Source organism: Sphaerodactylus townsendi, linkage group LG02 (genome assembly GCF_021028975.2).
Source record: "Sphaerodactylus townsendi isolate TG3544 linkage group LG02, MPM_Stown_v2.3, whole genome shotgun sequence".
Taxonomy (NCBI): Eukaryota; Metazoa; Chordata; class Lepidosauria; order Squamata; family Sphaerodactylidae; genus Sphaerodactylus; species Sphaerodactylus townsendi.
This window is the reverse complement of record NC_059426.1, coordinates 142,643,735-142,663,914: the sequence shown is the minus strand read 5'-3', so window position 1 is coordinate 142,663,914 and position 20,180 is coordinate 142,643,735. Positions and strand designations below refer to the sequence as shown.

Below are 20,180 nucleotides of genomic sequence, written 5' to 3'. Positions count from 1 at the left end.
CTAAAAAAGTAGAAGAGGACCATTTTAAAGGTTTTGCTAAGCTTAATCATCTTACTAAAGATGCTAGTCAGTGTCTGCACAGCGTAATAAATGGGATATGTTCCCTCCTGTCCTGTATAGCTCAACAGTCAGCAGTACTGGAAGACCGCTTATAGGTACGCGATTCTTCCCAGGAGTCTGCATCAAACAAAAGAATCAACCCAATCCTTTTAAAATTAAGTTTATGCCCATTAGCACAATCAGGCAGGCTACAGCAAATATTCTCTGCTACAACAGAAAGCAAAAACTCATGTTTTAAAAAATCTGAAAGACCACAGAAAGAAAAGAGAAGTTTGGGAGGTCCTTCAAAGGACTTGGTACCATGAGGAGGTTAAACCCTTGCCGAAGGCTTTCACAGCCGGATTCAACTGGTTGTTGTGGATTTTCTGGGCTGCTTGGCCGTGGTCTGGTAGATCCTGTTCTTAACGTTTCGCCTGCATCTTGTGTCAGATCTATGTGCATCTGTTGTGATACACCTCTGAAGATGGCAGCCACAGATGCAGACAAAACATTAGGAACAAGATCCACTAGACCACGGTCACACAGCCCAGAAAACCCACCACAACCAGGTTAAACCCTGTTAGCATAAATACTATTGTTCACCTGCCACTACAGTATTACAGATATCGTCCTTGTTCACTCAGGCTCAAACAAAATCCAGTGTGAGGAGCAGGCTGTTGTCAGATGCAACTTTCTCTGACAAAACTGTCAATAAGGAGAGTAGCTGGCTGCGTAACAGTCACATACTGTGAAGCAGCTGACGGCCAGGACTTGAAACAACTGGAGTTCAACAGAAGACTGTTACTGTAAAAACCTCCAGTGGGGTATTTGCAATTGCTGTTTTCCACTGAAGGTCAATAGGATTGCCCAGGTTTTCCAATCACCATCTTTCTACCCAAATGAAAACACACAAGCCTCCACGGAATACATCAGTACGTTTGAAGGAAACCTGGCAGCAAAATTTGAGCACCGCCTGGCTCAGCAGAGACAGTTTATTCCAGCCTGGGTGGTCTGATGTTATCCCTGTGATCAAACTCTCTGGATGGAAGAACCGGAGCAGTTCCTAGTGATAGCTAGCCCCTGAATTCTCATGCAGTCGTTCACAGAGAAGGGCAGAGTGCTCCTACAGTAGTTTTCCTTCCTCTTTATTAAGTAGGGCTAATCCATCCCTATACATACTTCACGAAGGGTTTGGAATGTCCGACAACAAACCCCCAGCCAATAGGTGTGCAGGACACAAATTCCTCTTGCCTGTGCTGCTAAACTGTCTGTGCGCTGCCCTAGAATCAAGTGGAAATATTTCTTGGCTACTTTTTCCCATACTTTCTATAGAAATACAATAAATCTGCAGTGATAAGTCAACTTCCCAAAAGTAGAAAAAAAAAAAGCAGAGCCGCAGGATGAGACTCAACATGGTACTTTCTTAAGCAGAATGCCAACCACAAGACACGTGTTTCAACCAGAGCAAAGCTCAGGTTTATCCTACACCTCTAGCAAGGAAATATAAGAGATAAGCAACTATGACCTCACATGCCGCCATGTGGCTGCAACTAAGCTCCTTAAATCTCAGTCAAACGTGAACATTTTTTTCCAGCTAATTGAAAGACCACAAGACAAGCACAATTTTAATGCCAAGGCAAAACGAGAAGCGATCAAGCACTATAGAGTTTTCTAAATGACCTAATTATTCTATCACCACCACTGCAGAAGCCCTACTCATACTAATCCAACCTTGTTCAAAACAAGGGGGAAATATACAAAGTGAAAAGCTTATTCATTTAGGAATGTAACACGACCAGGGCTTCTAGATACAATCTGGTCATCTTCAATACTATCTAGTTTAAACAATTCCAGTCAGATTTGGAGAAGAATATCAGGCTTCCCAGCCATTTATTCTGTTGATTCTAGCTTTCAGGGTTAGCAATTCATTTTTATCCAACATTGCATATTTTTGCCCCACTTATTCCCCACTTATTCATTGCTGAATACCAATGTCAGGGAAATAACATTAGCAGCGTTCACTTTTGTTGATTACATAAATGATTGTGCTGTAGTCTACAAAGCAACCCCTACTGCCAGAGACAGAAATTTGATGGGGTTAAAATGCAAGTGTTCTGGTAACAAAGCTCTTTGCTGTTCTCCATTGATAGTAAGTAAGCATCTTGGAGTGTCATTGTAAACAGAGGCCCATTATGCATGAAACACTTACCTCGAGCCTCTTTTCTCCACAGTGGGCTCTCCTCGCATTTCTGTTTACATGCGAGAAGACAGCCCACAGCCTGCAGCAGTTTGTCTGCTGAACTCTGCTGGGCCTCTGATTCTCCCGGTTCTCTTAATTCCACCCATAAACAGCCTTTAAGGTGCAGAGTTGTTATTCTCTCCCCGCTCCCTTCCCTTCCACACACATGAACACACACACACTCTATGTACCTCTGCCACTGTCACAAGAGAAGAGAGAGGCTTGTTTTAAAACAGAGTCTTGCCTGAAATTAAGTTTTAAAAGCCCTCCCAGCCATCGGGGAGAACGGAAGCAAAGCGGGGGGAGATGGGGTGAAGCCAAAAAGACACCTGCTTGTACTGTTCCTTACAAAAGTCCTCTCTGTTATTACTTTATATCAAAAGATCAACCTATCGATCTCTCAACATGTGCACTTTAGAGAAGCAGGAAGGAGCCGGCAGCATGGAGTGGGAGGCAAGGGGGAAGGTTCCAGGGCACCTGGCAATTTAGGCTCTGCTGGTGGAGGAGAGACTGAACACAGACGTTAGACAGAGATGACATGGGTGTTCTCCACCCCAACCCCCCGCGCTGTTATACATATGAGAGATCTCTCGATCTCTTGATAACAGCACTTAGGGAAGCAGAAAGGAGATGACAACATGAAGGGGAGGGAAGGGAGAAGATGTGTAAAGCAGTATGAGGGAGTAGGAAGGCTGGCCATGGGCAGAGGGAAGAGGTCTAGGGCAAAAGCTGTGCCCATTGACAAATCTGTCCCCCTCTGCGGTGAAGCAAGATTTAAATCGTGCTACAAGTGGCTTTGCTTGATGTGAAGAGAGTGAAAAGTGGAAGTGGGGCTCAAGAAAATACATCCGTACAAGAAATCTTGCTGCGGCGAACGCTGGCCTCCGCTACACAGCAAAGACCTTGTGTGTGCCTAATCGACCAGAGTTTATACCCTTCTAAATCCACTGCAGTCAATATGCTCAGAAGGACACAACTTGGCTTATAATGGCCCTGCTTGTCAAGAAAACATTAACTGTGCAGTCCAAAGAGGAAGGAGGGCAAAGACACAACAAATGCCATTGCCAGGAGTGCTATAGGTACTTTACCTTGTCCCCTTTTTGACACACACACACACACACAGACACACACACACCCTACCTTGGATTAGGCTGCCACACTAGCAAATGTGAGTAGCAGTGGTAACTAGCATGATGCTTGCTCCTACACCTATCTTTCACCAGCCTTCAGAGCAGTCAGCACACTTTAAAGGGCCGATGAAACACTGATGTGCAAGAAAGGCCATCCTCACTTTGACTGACACACAATATCTTTTCCTTTTCAGTCGCTCTGCATCCATCTCCACATTTCTTCCAGCAGCAGCTTTTGCTTAGGCAGAGGCGACCAGGGTCCACTGCAGAAAATAAGCTGCAGGTTTAAGATGACAAATGCATTTGCTGAGGACAGCAGATTAATAGGCTGCGTTCGGTGACAGAAAGCAAGCTCCTCGAAGCCTCTCCTTGCTTTAAAAGCCAAACTTGGAGGATGGCCCACTCACAAGTTCCTTTCGTCTGAACTAATATTACTATTAATTGTTCTAATGATGCCAAATGTGTGGGTCATGAAGCTTGGTGCCTAGAATCACAGTTTGCTCTAATCTTTTGGGCATCTTTCTCTCTAACAAGTAGAATCCAAAAGCAATTTTTTCAGCTCCCTTTGGTATTACCCTCCCCTACCGAGATTTTCTTCAAACCTCTTATCCTGCATAACAGCCTCTGTGGAGCCAGAAGAACATTTAAGAATGACTCACACCCTTCATTAAGCATTGTCCAAAACCCAATAAAGAGCATTAACCCTGTTCAAATTGCCTTTGCTCATTCACAGACCATTTCCTGTTTCTGCTGTCTTGTGAAATTCTTCTATCACTAAACCCAATTACGTTTCCAGAGGCAGAGTGTGGCAACTTTAAATACCTGTTGTGTAAGGAGGCTGATATGAGTGGAAGGAGAGTACTGCCTGGCTGCCTGCTTCTCTGCCAGTCGCTGAAGCTCTGAAGCAACAATGGTGTGACTGTAGCGCTTGCTTATGGGAGAACTGTCCTCTCCATCTTTAGTCGTCCTGGCAGATCCACCACGCTGTCTGACGGGGCTGTGACTGCTTGAACCTGCTGAAGATGGCGACAGAATTTACGTTGCAAATAAGTAGTTCTACTCTTGAGAAAATGGGCTTCAAGCTTCTGAACAGGACAGAAAGAAAACACAGGCATGAAAAAACTAAGGCACGGTGTCTTTTGCAGAAGTTGGGCACAACTGAACGAGATAAAAGATCTGCGATTGGATCTAATTTCTTTATTTAAATGCAGCAGGGGGCTTGGATTTACAGTGGGGCTGCAGCAGTGGAGCAGGGTGGTGGTCTAATCCTTCCCCCTATGTTTCTGAGATTTTTAAAAAATCACACCACACACACACCCTTGGACAGGCTACCTGTCTTTTTCACTGCTGGAGCTAAATTCAGCAGTAATATTTCCTCACTCCATTGTGATTATTCTCTTTTTACTGTACACAAAATAAGTTTTAAAGTTGTCATTTTTACTTTCTGTCCAAAGGACATTTAATAAATATTGCTTTCTACCCATAAACCATAAGAAATAAATATTGAAAAGCAAGGAAAGAAGCTATAAAGACAAAGAAAAGCAAGGAAATCTAGATGGATTTTTTTCCCATCTAGATTTGCACTTACCTGTAACGGGGGTTCCTCAAGTGTCTTCTATGCAGGCAGCCATGGGGGCTGTACAGGAGCAGGCTGGCCACAGAGGTCGGACCAGAAGGCTTCTAGAACCTTTCAAGCACATGGAGCATTCTCCCACCCCCCAGACCTGCAAAGCTGAGAGTGGGCTGGTTTTCCACCCAAACAGTAATGTGAGAGGCAGCAGGGAGAGCGCTCCTCTCTCAGTTCTTCCTTGGCTGTTGCGGAAGAGCACCGTTAGAAGAGACAGTAGCGCACAGAGGAGAAAAGAGGGAGGTTGTGGGTCTCCACTGAAGACACTCAATGAAAAACAGTTACAGGTAAGCGCAACCTGGTTTTCATCATGTCTTTTGTGCAGTCTGGAATGTAAGAGTAGCAAGCTTACCTAGGCTTGTCAAAAGAAATAACAACTGTAGAACTGCTTTCCCAGCAGCTGCATCTCTCCTGGGGTCCACAACCATGGAGTAATGTCAGAGATACATGAATGGAATAGACCAGGTTGCCACTTTAAAAAAAATCTTGCCTTGCAAAGCAGTGGTGACAGGGATCATTGCCTCCCCACATCCCGCCTACCTGGCAAGGAGAGTGCTGCTGCCTTTCCTTTTAAAAAACACATCTTGCCTTGGAAAGCAATGGCGACGGAGCTCTTTGCCTTGGTTCCCCCCAAGGCCTATACAGCAAGGAGAGGGCCATTGAAAAAAAAATCTTGCATTGCAAAACCACAGTGATGGGCTCTTTGCCTTCGTTGCCCCTCCCCACAGGGCTACACAGCATGGAGAGTGCTGCTGCTTTTTGTTTAAAACTCACAAATCACCATACAGCAAGGATAGAAAGACAAGATCTTTTTCTCACCAGCTGGCCCAGGAATATCTGTGCCACCCCCTACCACCCAAAAATTCCTCACTGCCCACCTTGATGTTTCCACCTGCCCCCAAGGGGACGGTATCATCCATTTTGGGAATGTCTAGTGTAAGCTGACCTAATGGCAGAAACCACCCATCTAGAAATGGCTTCGAACCTTCTTAAGAAGATAAATTTGTTGAAAAGAATTTGTGTAACTTAAATAAAAAAGGAATGCCCTCCTAACATCAAGTGTATAGACTGATTGTTCATCTGTGAACTAAGGATTTGGCAAAAACACTGAAAGGGTGATGTCCTGAGACACAGAAGTTGGACACTACCTTTTGCCTAAAATCTAAGCTAAGATGTAGGACAATGGAGTCATCACGCTTTGACATCGAAGGTTGTTGCTCTTGGCTTCAGACAGGAAGGGGAAGAGAACCCCAAGTGCTCAAAAGCTTCTAGATTTCAAATCAGATCCCCATGGCCAGTCTGAGCCTGCGCAGTCCTCAAGCAGGACTGTACTGAAGACACTATGATGAATAATCAAAAACTGTGAAAAAAGCTCACATAATAAAATCTACTATCAGATACTGAGAAAGCTGGAACATTAGAGAAGAGATAGACATATTACATGGCAGACATGCACTCATCTGTGGGTCGCCAATGAGTCACCTGAGAAGACTTAACTGGTATTGCTCAAATTGGGGTCTATACCTATAATCAGCAAGCTTACTACAGGCATATCTTGTTTAGGCAAGCCTCACGTTCCTTCTACAGTTGTGAGGTCACTGGGCCATTGATTGTTCTAGTCATTCCCCTCATCGATTAGGCATTGTGCTGTTAGCCTGAAAGAGGAAAGGGCTAGGAAATAGATGTTTCTTGAAAGATAGAGATAAGAATGCAGAGTACAAGTAATACTAAAAAGCACTGTGATCTTTTAAAGAACTGGTATTTTTGAAGGAAGAACACATTGAAGAGGTAACAGAAAAACTCATTACAACTAATAAGAAGCCATTCAGCAGTGAAGCTCCCAAGTGCTGATATCCTTATTGGACAGCTGAAAAAAAAAATCTGAGGATGCAAAAAAGAACCCCATTCCCAGAAGCCACCGCCCTCTTGGATTAGAATTCAGAGCTTCCCTTTCATGTATATTGTCGATACAAAAAATTCTAGAGCTACCAAGAGCTGCGTATGTGACTAAAAATAAACACTCACTTTAAAAAAAGCTATCTTAAAGTTTTGACATAGCATTTTTTAATTGTACATTAATAAAGTTGGAAAAAAATCTCTCTCAAAAGGAGGACTGTTAACTTCCCATTCATATTTTAATAGATTATTCTCTGCTGCCTTGCTCTTGGTCCTAAGAAGTTTCACATGGGTAAATTTTAATCATTGCTTCCTGGACTATCAGGAAACCCTGCCAAGCTATGCCATGCGCCAACAGCAGCTAGGTTGAAAATGCAAAAAAATTCACAAAGCTGCCAGAAGTCTCCCACATGTACACAACTGATTTAGGACTTCAACGGAGATCAGTTTATGAAGCTAACTAGATGTCGTTTTCTTCTAAGCAACACTCTGGTAGGAAATAGGTAAGAATTCCCCAAGCTAGATGCTTACACAGCTCCAAAGCAATGACAACATTCTGCCAGTTACACAGCTGATGTGCCACCAGCTCACCTGATTTTGCTGAGGACGGCCGAGACAATCTCTGGCTGTAGATCTGCGTAGCGCTTTGAAAAGAAGAGAAGGGGGCAGTGGTGTAGGTGCCGGACCGACAACGGTGTAAACCTCCGGTGTTTGATGACAGGTGGGGGGCATTTTTTGCTGAGCTAGACCAGGTCTCAGTTGATGCACTTTGGAAAGAAGGGAAAGGAATCAATCCAGAACCAGATGAAAAAGAAAGCGTTGAGTGATGATCCACCTCCTCCGCGTTTTCAGAGGCCACAACATGAGAGCTGAAGCTTTGTGGAAGGCTAGCAAGAGGAACACTCGAGGCCGCAATAGAGGGGGCAAGTTGTGGTGTGTTCTTTTCATCTTCTGTTAATGAGGGGACCCCTGTTTTAAAAAAAAGTATAACCAAAGTGATTAGGATATTCCATATTTTTCCAATTATTTCACCTGTATTTTCCAGCTCAGTATTTTAACAAAAAGACCATTAAAAGCTGTATTTTTCTTAAAAGTTTCAGGCTGATTTGTACAAGGATGTAGGCCTCATTCCCTTGCACTCTGAATTTCTCTCTGCATTTCTGGGTTAGAGCAAATCATAGTCTGATGTCTGAATTGGGCAACACAGAGTTTCTCCAATTCAAACATCATGGCAAGAAACATGTAACAATCTGGGAGGGACAGAATGCAAACACAAGGTATAGCTCCAGCAGCCCAGCTATTGCTTTTTAACCAATCATTAAAAACCCTAATTGAAAGGGCAGGGACATTTGCTCATTTTCCAGAGAGCTCTCACTAACTTGACAACTGGTTAATTAGAACATAAGAATTGATAATTATTTAGAATTGATAATTATTTGGTCTGGCCAGCTTTTGCCATAAATTAATTCTATTAGAATTAGAAGCCATCTTTTCTTTGTCCTTTTTTGGTTGCAGTCTCCCTCTGAGTTGATGATGGAGCCAAGGAAGAGTAAGTCTTCAAAATTTCAATTTCCTTATTGTCCACCCCACAGCTGAGTAATTCTCCAGTAGCCATGATTTTTGTCTTGTTGATGTTCACCCGCAGTCCTGCTTTGGCACTTACTCCTTTAACTTTCAGCAGAAGTTGTTTCAAGTCTTCACTATTTTCTGTTAATAATGTGGTATCATCGGCATATCTCAAATTGTTAACATTCCTCCTCCTGATTTCACTCTACCTTCAACTAAATCTAATCCAACTTTCCTTGTGGTATATTCTGCATACAGATTGAAGAGATGGGGAAATAAAATGCATCCTTGTCCAACACCTTTGCCAATTGGAAACCATTCTGTTTCTTCCTATTTGGTTCTAGCAGTAGTCTCTTGTCCAGAGTACAGATTGCGCATCACTCATTTTATTTAAAGCCAACCACAGCTTTTCATGATCCACACAGACAAAAACTTTGCTGTAATCTATGAAACACTAGCTTATTTTCTTTTGAAATTCTCTCATATGCTTCAACAACTAACATAAATTTGAAGTATGATCTCTATTGCGTCTTCCTTTTCTGAATCCAGCTTGAACATCAATAACTTCTCGATCCATTATAATAACAGTCTTTGTTGTGAAATTTTGAGCATCACTTTACTCATGCAAGAAATAGTTGCTGCAATCTTTGCATCACTTTACTCATGCAAGAAATAGTTGCTGCAATCTTTGACATCTCCTTTTTTGGGAATTGGAACATAAATGGATAATACTGGATGCCAATGTAATTTTGTTAATGTAATTTTGTTAATTTGCTGTTTTAATAAGGTTTTAATGCTGTTTAATGGGGTTCTAATGTGATTGTTGTTTTATTATGTTGTTCACCACCCAGAGCCCTTCGGGGGAGGGGTGGTATGTAAAATTATAAATAAATAAAATAAAATTTCCAGTTTGCAGGTCACTGTTTGAGTTCCATTTTTTTTTTTGCATATTCTCTTCAAGATTTTGGTGGACTATGTTTCTGAGAATGGGAATGGCTCAACTGATATTCCATCTGCTCCTAGGGATTTGTTTTTCCCACTTGTTCACAGTGCAGATCTCGCTTTACTTTCTAAAACTGTAGGTTCTTCTTCAAAATATTCTTCTGGGAAGGAATCTATCATTCTTTCATCTATATAGTTCTTCAGTGTATTGTTCCCTCCTTTTCATTATTTTATCCTGTTCAGATAATATATTTCCATCTAGTTATGCTTTTAAATTTCCCTTTCATTTTCTGGATCTTGTGGAACACATCTCTTGTTCTTTTTTGTTGTTCTCTATTTCTTTACAGTGGTTGTTATAATAGTTCTCTTTGTCTGTGCTTGTGAGACACTAGAACACTGCATTTACATTTTTTATTCCGTTTCATTCACCTTTCACTTTTGCTTCTTGTCTCCCTTTAATAATTTCAAGAGTTTCCTCAGTCATCCATCAAGATTTTTTATTTCTTTTGGCCACAGGGGTAGTTTTTGTGCATTCTTCCCAGGTACTCTCTCTGTTTTCAAATCATAGTGCTTCCAGTTTCAATTCACTGGAATTTAGCAATGCAAATCTGTTATTTACATGGTCTTCAAACTCTTCAGGAATGTTGCTTAGATTGTATTTTGACACTATGAAAGTTCTCATGTTTTTCTACAGCTTTAGTCTAATTTTCAGTATTAACAATTGCTTTCGGACCCACACAAACTTCTTACCATGTTAAACTGTTTGTCCAAACAAGGGGGATGGAAAGTCTGCTAGCAAATGTCATTTACCATATTACTATTTTCTGTCAGAACCTAATAGTAACTGTTCCCAGTGCCATATATTGTGAAATCTAGACTTTTCCAAGTTTGGATTTTCACTTACTGTATGGTTTGGCTTCTGGGGGTTGTTCACTTCTCAACTCCTCCACCGCATTTTCCTCACCAGCTGGTATTTCAGGTTGCTGTTTTTCAGTTTTTTCTATTATTCCTGAATGATCTTAAAAATGAAATTTGGAAACAGAAAACAGTTCTAGTTACTACCATGCTGCAGGAAAGCTTGAAGGACTGCTGTCCAATTGTCTATTTCACACATTTTTATACTGCACCTTCTCTGAAGAGTTGAAGGCAGTATATACTATAATCCCCTCCTCTATTTTATCATCACAATCACCATGTGAGATTGATAACACAAGAGACACAGTGGCTGGCCAATCCTATTTCCCTATCCCTACTTGCTAATATGTTGTTACCTCATGACAGCTAAGCGCAACCCCACCCCCACCCCATCCTTGAAAAATCTAAGCTACCCAACCTCAGTCTTTCCACATAACCTATGTGGGGCAGGGGATTCTTGCCTCTAAAGATCAAATTAGAGATCTGGAACTGCTGCTTGCTCCTCTAGGTAATCTGTTTGTCTCCACCAGTGGGGAAAAGAGCAACGGGGAGGGGAGAATCTTTCAGGTCATGAAAAGAGCAAGGGGAACAGTTAAACATGCTACAGACCCAATCTGAATTGAGGGTCTCCAAGTTGCTATTTAGCAATACATCATTCATGAATCTTCCAGCATCTGGTGTGGTTTAACCTGATGTTTCTCCACATCTCTATGGGAGCAACCAGCAGCAAGAAGAACACTCACCTCCCTGGGCCTTGCACTCCAACTGGCAGCTGCTGTGCTTTGGAGCTCCAGGGTTGGCTCCTAGGAAGACACTTGCTGACTTATTCTTGTGCGTGTAAAATGTCAACACCTCCTCCAAATCACTTTCACTAAGACAGGAAGGGAGTGAAAAACAATAACTGAAGTATCCAGTATTAACTATGTGGTGACATAACAAAGGCAGTACATAGAGGTTCAGGTAAAACAAACAGGGAAAGGAAAGAAGACACTGAACTGATTCCAATTATGAGGAAACTTGTTCAAAGGAACTTCAGCTGAAATTCTACACAAAACTGTAGAACTAACCTATAACTAAAAAAATGAAGTTCTTAAAAAGTTAAAGATAGTCCCATGTGCAAGCACCAGGTCATTACTGACCCACGGGGTGACATATCATGACATTTATTAGGTGGTTTATCATTGCTTTCCCCAGTCATCTACACTTTACCCACAACAAACTGAGTACTTATTTTACCAGCCTCGAAAGGATGGAACGCAGAGCCAACCTTGAGCCAGCTACCTGAAACCAACTTCTGTAGGAATTGAACTCAGATCATGAGCAGATCTTTGATTGCAGTACAACAGCTTACCACTATGTGCCCCAGGATTCCCAATAGTTCTTATACATCTTCATTTAAGTCCCTGACTAACAGTACAGGTCTAGCTAGGCAACAAATGCAGGCTTCACAAAAGCATTTGTTCAAATGACTATAAAGGATTGCAGGACATTTCAGATCAATATTTTCCAAGTCTTTAGGGCCAACAGTGTGAGGGGGGCAAGGGGGAATGCGGAGAGCTAGTAATAATCCAAAAAAGGGACTGGCTTAATAATAATAAAAAGATTATGCATTGTTCTGGAGAAGATTTTTTTTTACAAGTGTCAAAGAAATAGTGCATGTGTCTGCTGACAGATTAAAAATTCCACCCCAATGACCAAGGTCACTATCACTCTAGGGATCAGTGCCAAACATTCAATTAACAGCACTGTAGAACTATACTTCAGGATCTTTGTCATAAAATGGGAATTTTCTCTTTAGTGCAGCTTTACCATTGTGTGGGAAACCATTAAAACAAAAGCGTGAGGAAGTACGTAGGAACAAATTCTTCATTCCCACAGTACAATATGTCTGACTGTATTTGCCTCTAAAATACACAACAATTCACTGTCAGTATAACTAGAGTGATAAGACTAAAGTTAAGAATGAGCAAAATGTGAAACCAAGCAATATACTAAATAGATCTCTTGAACCCAAGAACCAGAGATTCTTGCCAGGCAGGGAAATTTGCATGTGCTGCTGCATGTTACTCTTGAAATACGGGCAGTTTGAAAAGCAGCACTCCGCACCATCCCAAGAGACCAAAACTGCTCACCAAGAGGTACACCAGCCTTCTCCAATTCAGACCTTCTCCAAAAATTAAAGTAACTACTTCCAGGTCAAGCAGGTCGAACCAAACACTCCAAGCAATGGCACATTTGATTTTTGTTTTGTTTTCTGCCAACATTTTATTGGAAAATTATAATTCACATGCTGCTACACCAATTCTCAAGCATCGAAAGAACAATGAAAACTCCTAAAAATTATGAGCGGCAAAGAAGGTAAATGACTTCCCTCAAAGTACAAACACTGGGTGGCACCTTAAACATAGTTACAACCTTCTTGATTCCAGTAGGCTCAGAAGGGTATACAACTGCTTCAGATGACACTGTACGCCCCAGAAGGAACTGAAAAAAGAAGGCAGGGCAGAATGTGGAGAACTTCAGAGCTCTAATTTTGTAAACCAACTAAAATTGATGAATGTGGACGTGGGAAATCCAAATTTAGAACTTCAGGCCCCCACAAAACTCTTATGGAGTCTATGTCATAGTTCTCTCTGCAAGTACTAAAGTTTCTTTGTTGAGGACACACATGATGGGACTGTCGTGAACATTTACATTTGAAAAATGACATCTCAGCAGGGGGAAGTATCATTCTCAACTTAATCCATCTCAAAATGTTATTTATTTACTTGATTTATTTGCAGTGGAGACCCAAAGCAACTTACACTGTTCTCCTCTCCTCAGTGTTGTCCACACAACAATCCTGTGAGGTGGATTAGGTTGTTTGTGTGTGACTGGTTCAAGGCCACCCAGCAAGCTTCTACAGCAGAATGAGGATTGAACATGGGCCTTACACAACCTAGTTCAGTATACTAACCACTACACCACACTGGTTATGAAATGAAAATACCTTTCTCTGCAGGAAATGCAAAATACAAAACACAGGAGTGTGCTTCCTTGTGGAAGACATGCAAATTGTCTCATACCTGACTACAGTCCAGTGAAGCAATCAAAACACATTTTCATTTTGGCCTGGTCACAGCTTTTTTAAACAATAGGTCTTGTTTCCTAGCAAACAGGGCTGCATTATCCCACAAATTAGCTAGTTCCAAACGTAGAGATACTCACTAAGGTAGCACTGAGCCTCAGCAAACTAACCCCAATAAGTTATTGGGTGGCTTAAAATACTTAACAGAATTTAAACTTTCACAGGAAATACTCGCTATCCTTTCATGGGGATAAAAATATGTTTTAAACAAAAGTTATTACAAAGAATCAGAGTGTGCGTGTGGCTGGGGGGGCGGCGGCAATATTCTTAGTTGGCCAATGTAATTGCCAAACATGTGTCTCAAGTTCCCCCCACCCCCCACCCCAAGTGAGGGTACAGATTCATGGGTGATGATTTCTGAAAATGATTACAAAAAAGTGCACCATGTCTAAATGTAGTTTACAACAAATGCATGTGTGAAAATCATGCTAAATTTGTTTGGATTCTTTTTTAGCAGTCCCTTCGATGCTGAACAAGCTGTGTAAGGGTAATTACTGCACCACAACATGTTTGTTTTGCACACAGCCAATCAATCCATGTGGAGGAAGATGGAGCAAATGCATACTGCACGTGCCACAACATTACAAGTGTTTTATTTGAATGTATCATCTTTGTGAAGTATTAAAGGTGTTTTCTGCAGCTAAGTTCTCTTCCATGGGCACACCTCAAAATTAAGGAGAAGTCCCTTGAAATAAGAAACAAGGAAAGCCTAATTATCCACTGGGGCTGGTAATGTAACATTTTACTGGGCTGAAAAAAATTCTCTTTCAAAACTCGGGTCTCTCACAGGTTTGAGATCACTGGATCCAAAGTTCTAGTCTGTATTTTACCATAAACAGCAATCAATCAGGGGAGGTAATCAACAAGAAAGAGAAAACTGAGATTACTTTTTTGGAAGAGACAATAAGGTTCATTTATACCTTGCATTGCTAATGAATTCCTGAAAGCCTTCAGCATCTACCCCCTCTTCCTCCTCTTCGTCCTGCTTTTTCATTAATCTTACCTCAGCCATTTGGTCTGTTTCCTGCAAAAAAAAAAAAGTAACAGTACAGTAACTTCACTAAAGCAGCCTTTCTACAACATGCCATGGTATAACAGACCATATCTTTCCAGGTTATGGACTTCAGCAGGTCATCAGGTTTACTCAGTCAAGAAAATCCCAAAAGCAGGCAGTGGGTACTAGAAAATATCGGCTATTGGCATTTCTTGATGTCTTGTAACAGCCTTATTATGCACTTCTGTAGCTTAAAATGTTCAGCAATTTAAAGGCTTCTTTCTAAAGTTCTCACTGAATTGAAGGAACGTAAAGTGGTACATACAATAAATACTACAATAGAGAACCAATGCAATTCAGTAAATTAAGAAGATCCCAAAAAGTTAAGAGGTTTCACCAGAGGGTGGCACCTGCAGATCTCCCACTATTACAATTCTTCTCCAGGTGGCCAAGAGCAATTCCCCTGAAGAAAATGGCTGCACTGGAGGGTGGACTCTATTGCATTATACCGTGCTAGAGATCCCTGCATTCCTCAAACCCTGCCCTCTGCAATCTCTACTCCCAACAACTCCAGTGATTTCCCAATCCAAAACGAGCAACCTTACTTCAAAACCACCTTTGTTAAAAAAAATTAGTGGATCACTGAAAAGAAGGCAAGCCCCATGAAAGGATATCTGCTACACAAGCAGTGTAGACTTTATCATGTATATCTAAAAAGGGACCCTAACTCCCTTAAAGTTGTATGTGCAGATCTAGCCACACAACCTTTGTATTAATTAAATAGTAAACTTCATTGTACATTTTAAAATATTTCTTCCTCACCCAAAAAGTTTGTTTCTATGTTTTATACAGAAATGTTAAAGATAGCAGCAAAAGTACCAGCATTCAAATAACAGGACATTTCTGAGTTTAAAGGCTGCCTTTATAGGATTTCTCCTGTCATTTGAAATCCCATCCCTCGCATCCCTCGCATCCCTCGCATCCTGGACATAAACTGTTTCAACTCTTACCCTCTAAACGTCGCTACAGAGCACTGCACACCAAGACAACTAGACATAAGAACAGTTTTTTCCCGAATGCCATCACTCTGTTAAACAAATAATTCCCTCGATAATGTCAAACTATTTATTATATATTTATTATATAATTACTGCACTACTTTTTTCATCATACCTATTGTCCATCTCCTCCCACTTATGACTGTATGACTATAGCCTGTGCTGACATTTCATTTTATTATATGATTTTACATTTAATGTTTTCATTACTATTGATTGTTTCCTGATTGCTTACTAGACCTATATGACAATCATTAAGTGCTGTACCTTATGATTCTTGACAAATGTATTTTTCTTTTATGTACACTGAGAGCATATGCACCGGAGACAAATTCCTTGTGTGTCCAATCACACTTGGCCAATAAAGATTCTATTCTATTCTATTCTATTCTATGGATTCTGCTCTCAGTGTGCTGATCTGCCCACTTTACAGTAGAATAGCTGCAAAGTTTGCAGAGGTAATTACTAGCCATATGAGGGGCAAAAGCAACCTTTGGAAGCCATCAACTCAACTCTTCATCTAATCCAGAACTGCGTGTGCCAGTGCAAGACTGCTTCCAAATTTAGAATAAGACATTTGCATGCATTTCTTTGGGTGGCTTATTTGGATCTCAGCGGCATCATCAAGTTTAAACCCAAATCCCGAGGCCTGATGTGAACACAGGTTTCAGTACAGCCTACAAAGAGGTAAGAAAGCAGGAGATCCTGCTTAATCCTTTATTGGTCACCTCCAGGCTAGACTATTTTAACTTGCTCTACGTGAGCCTTCCCTTGTGGCTGATCTGGAAACTGAAACTGGTCCAGTGTGTGGCGGCTCAGCTTCTTAGGGGTGGTTCCTTCAGAGATCACATCATCCCTGTGTTGCACTGCCTGCATTGGCTCCCAGTGGAATTCCGGATCATCTTCAAGGTGTTGGTATTGACCTTTAAGGCCATTTGTGGCCTAGGGTCCTCATACGTTCGTGACCGTCTTGTCCCATATGTCCCTAGTAGTTCTCTGCGTTCTGCAGAGACAAACCTGCTGGTAGACCCTCGCCACTCAGTGATGCAGCTGACTTCTACCTGGGCCAGGGCTTTTACGCCCTGGCCCCTGCCTGGTGGAACGCTCTTCCTCCATCTGTTAGGGCCCTGCAGGACCTGGGTGAGTTCTGCAGGGCCTGTAAAACTGAGTTGTTCCACCAGGCTTTTGGGGAGGTCAGCCGCAGACTGCCTGCCCCCTTCTGATGCCCAGTACTGCACTTTTTTACCATCTCCAGCACTGCCTTTGTATTATACTTTTACCATCTTGGTACTGCTAGCCTCCTCCCGGCCTTTGGATCGGATGCGATACATTCAAATTCTATTTTTTTAAATTGAATTAATTAATTAATGTGGGTTAATAATGTTGCTGCTTGTGATTTTATGGGATTTTAACATTTATATTTGTAATTTATAATTTGTATTTAATTTACTGTTGTACTGCATTTGGATTTGTTGCTGTACACCGCCCAGAGCTTCTTGGGTATTGGGCGGTCTATCAAATATAAATAATAATAATAATAATTTCTGAAATAGCATTTCAGGGTCTCACAATATGGTCTGTGAGCACCAAAAAAAACCCCTTTGGACTCATGAATTATCTGAGGATATATGCAAAGCCTCCTTACAACAGAAGCATGAAAAACAATTGTATGAATGGCTTGTATTTCCTCACTTTTTTTTTTTTTTGGCAACATCTGAACTTACACAGGGAACAGTAGGCAGACACGTCACGGAAGGCCCTGACCCGGGGACCAGTGCAAGCAAGAGACAGTGCTGTGATCTGGGAGATCCTCTGCATTTATCTGACTTAACTCACCCTGTTGTAACAGATGATGAATTCACCCAGCTGGTGAGCCAAAATGCGCCTGCGGTCGTACAGGGCCAAGCGCCTGCTTGGGAGCAGCATCCTCAAAGACTGCTGAAGATTACTGGCTGCTCGTTTCAAAAAGCGAACCACCAGCTCCTGTCACCAAGAAACAAAGTTATCCCATTTCCCCTCCTGTCGTTTGTTGAAGACATTTTAAACCTGGCTTGGGGCCACAGTCAGCCCACAATCTGTCTTGCTATTTTTTTTAATCAAGCTAAAACATACAGCATTGCACAATCAGTAAAACCAACCTAAATAAACCCATCAAATCAGCATCAGAACCAAAAGCAGAAAGAAACCATCTTTGTAAAAAATGTTGTTGGTAAAGAGGAAGAAGAATGGCTGAACTAGAGAAATCATGTGCAGTAAAAGTCAGTGAGGGCCCAAATAAGGATGTTACATTAGACTTCTGAGATCCGATCTCCCAACATATAGTTTGCACTTAAAATGCAGCCACAGAAGAACTCTGGAACAGTTCTGTGCTGGGAAAGGTATGTGTGGGGGGAGGGGTCTTAACATTCTCCCCATGCTGTTCCTCAGCTGGTACCACCACCACTCCCCACCCCCCACTCCCCCCCACACACAGACCGGTATTAGCTTCAACAAAAATCGACAGGCTTCTCCCTCCTGGGGCTAGCAGAAGCCATGGGGATAGCAGTGGTTTACCTACATTATATAAATTCCTAACACAGTGTGCAGCTAGGCCGTAACAGTGAAGTTACAGAGGAAAGGTGTGACCCATGAGGCTCAGGAGTTCTAAAAGAACCCGCGATGACTGAAAACAGGGAGTGGGAAAGCTCACCTCTGAACAGAGGCTCTGCAGCACGGACCAACACTGACCAAGCCCATCCTCCCTCCAGTCACCGTCATGCATCTCTGGCATCAGCCTCTGGGTCACACTCTCCCTGGGCTCATGCGTTGTAGGAACTCTGGCAAGAACACGGCATCGTGCCCCTGCAACTACATCACTAACCAGTGGTAGTTTTGGCATTGGAAAACTGCCCTCCTTGCAAGCTGAGAACTAAGGCAAGAGGCCTGTTGTGGGTGTTCGGCTTCAAACATTCTGTCTCCACTATGGATTTACTTTTGGTCAGATGCCCTGCTAGCATGCAAATGAACTGCTTCGTAGCCAAAGCGTTGAATTTCACAGCTCGCTTTTCACTAGCATTATATTAGGTTGGTTTGATCTGTTATTTTTAAACATTACTTTTCACAGCACAGCAGACAAAGCAGCCCTCAGAAAGCCAGTTTCAATTTTCCACTTGGAAAGAGCAGGGGTAACATTTTCCACTGAGGCAAACTGATTATTCCCAATTCCTGACACAAGGCTTTTAATCTATGAGCTACCCTGGCTCCTTCCCCACAGGCTGTTTTCACAGAGTCTCCATTTGAGCTGAGAAAACTGCCGTCTGAGGGCAAGGCCTCGAAATGTGAACTGAAGTCATTAAGCACTATCAGCCCACGGCTGCAGACAGAACAGCTCCATTTCCATCTCTGGAGGTCAGCAGACAACCCAGAGTCAGCTCCATATGAGATATGGGAGAAGGCTACAGAAAAGGTACAGCCCTCCAAGCATGCGCCATTCAGCTCCCACCCCCACCCCCCAATCCAAACACTCTTCACATATGGACTCTCCATACCAACAGTTTTACACCAATTTAAAGATAAGCATGCAGGTAATTTCAGTAACAGAAGCAGAGCGAGCTAGCCCTGCAGTGGCCAACAGCACTCCTACTCAGCCTTACGTGAGGGGAATCTGCTTCATCATCCCCGTGAATCTGAAATGCTGAGTAAGATCAGATTAGTTCCTCTTCGAAAGGAGCTGGAGAAGTTCTCAGTTGCTTACCATTTGCTCATCCTCCTTGGCCACCCAAGCAGCATTCTGGACATGATCCCCTGCCTCTTTCTTCAGGCGCAGCTGGACCCGCTGCAGGTAGGCAGAGAAAGCCCTGCGAGCCTGCACTTTGCTGTGGAAGCAGAGAGGGACAGGTGGCAGTCAGCAGTGCAACCAAAATGCCCTTGCTTTGACGTAAAAAAGATCCTTCAGTGTACAGCAATCACTGCTAAAGCAGAGAAGGAATGTTTTGTACTATGGATCAATAATAAGTCCCCTAAACTATGTTTGTCCGAAGAGTGCTACTTTAGCCCTCATTGTCAACCATGAGGCAAAGGGGGTATGAAGAAAGTAGCATGCAGCCAGAGAACTTAGGAGTTGGGGAGGGGGGGGGCAGACAGAGAGAGAGAGAGAGAAATCGAAGCCCAAATTCCCTTCTCAAAGCAAAAAAACAGTTGTGTAATAGACTTCCACTAAGATGCCACAGGATGCTATGGAACAGTAGCACCCAACCTTTTCGGTAACATAGAATCATAGAGTTGGAAGAGACCCCAAGGGCCATCACGTCCAAACCCCTCTTTAAAAACCTCCAAAGAAGGAGACTCCACCACATGATGCACAAGTTCAAAAATACTTAAACCCACTTTAAAAAACATGACAAGCATAAATCAAACTGCAAAACCCTGCAACTTTCTTTCATAGGCTTTCTGACTCACAGGTTGGGAAATGCTGCTATAGAAGATACTGGCAAAAATGGGGACAGCGGACCACATCCATTATACAAATTATGGAGGAAGTTTACAAGCACCAAAGCCCTTACATAGCCCCGGATTACAGTTCTGCCTCCTCATAAGCAGTGTCTGATTTGTCCACTGAACAATAGAGCCCTGCCATGGTGCTTCAGAGATGTAAGAGGCCTCCTATAT

General features: G+C 42.3%; 1 protein-coding gene across 5 annotated transcripts in view; it reads right to left on the bottom strand.

Moving 5' to 3' along the window:
• Window positions 1-20,180, bottom strand: part of TTLL5 (tubulin tyrosine ligase like 5) — a 163,471-nt gene that overhangs the window by 88,017 nt on the left and 55,274 nt on the right. For 4 of the 5 annotated variants that reach the window (XM_048484960.1, XM_048484959.1, XM_048484956.1 and 1 more), the window contains exons 23-29: window positions 19,267-19,387; window positions 17,370-17,516; window positions 14,402-14,505; window positions 11,098-11,225; window positions 10,344-10,457; window positions 7,523-7,900; window positions 4,231-4,424 (exon numbers count right to left, since the gene is read on the bottom strand). In XM_048484960.1, the coding sequence (XP_048340917.1) occupies window positions 4,231-4,424; window positions 7,523-7,900; window positions 10,344-10,457; window positions 11,098-11,225; window positions 14,402-14,505; window positions 17,370-17,516; window positions 19,267-19,387 (1,186 nt within the window). The remainder of the gene's footprint in view (window positions 1-4,230; window positions 4,425-7,522; window positions 7,901-10,343; window positions 10,458-11,097; window positions 11,226-14,401; window positions 14,506-17,369; window positions 17,517-19,266; window positions 19,388-20,180) is intronic. The other variant, XM_048484958.1, reaches the window with a different exon arrangement.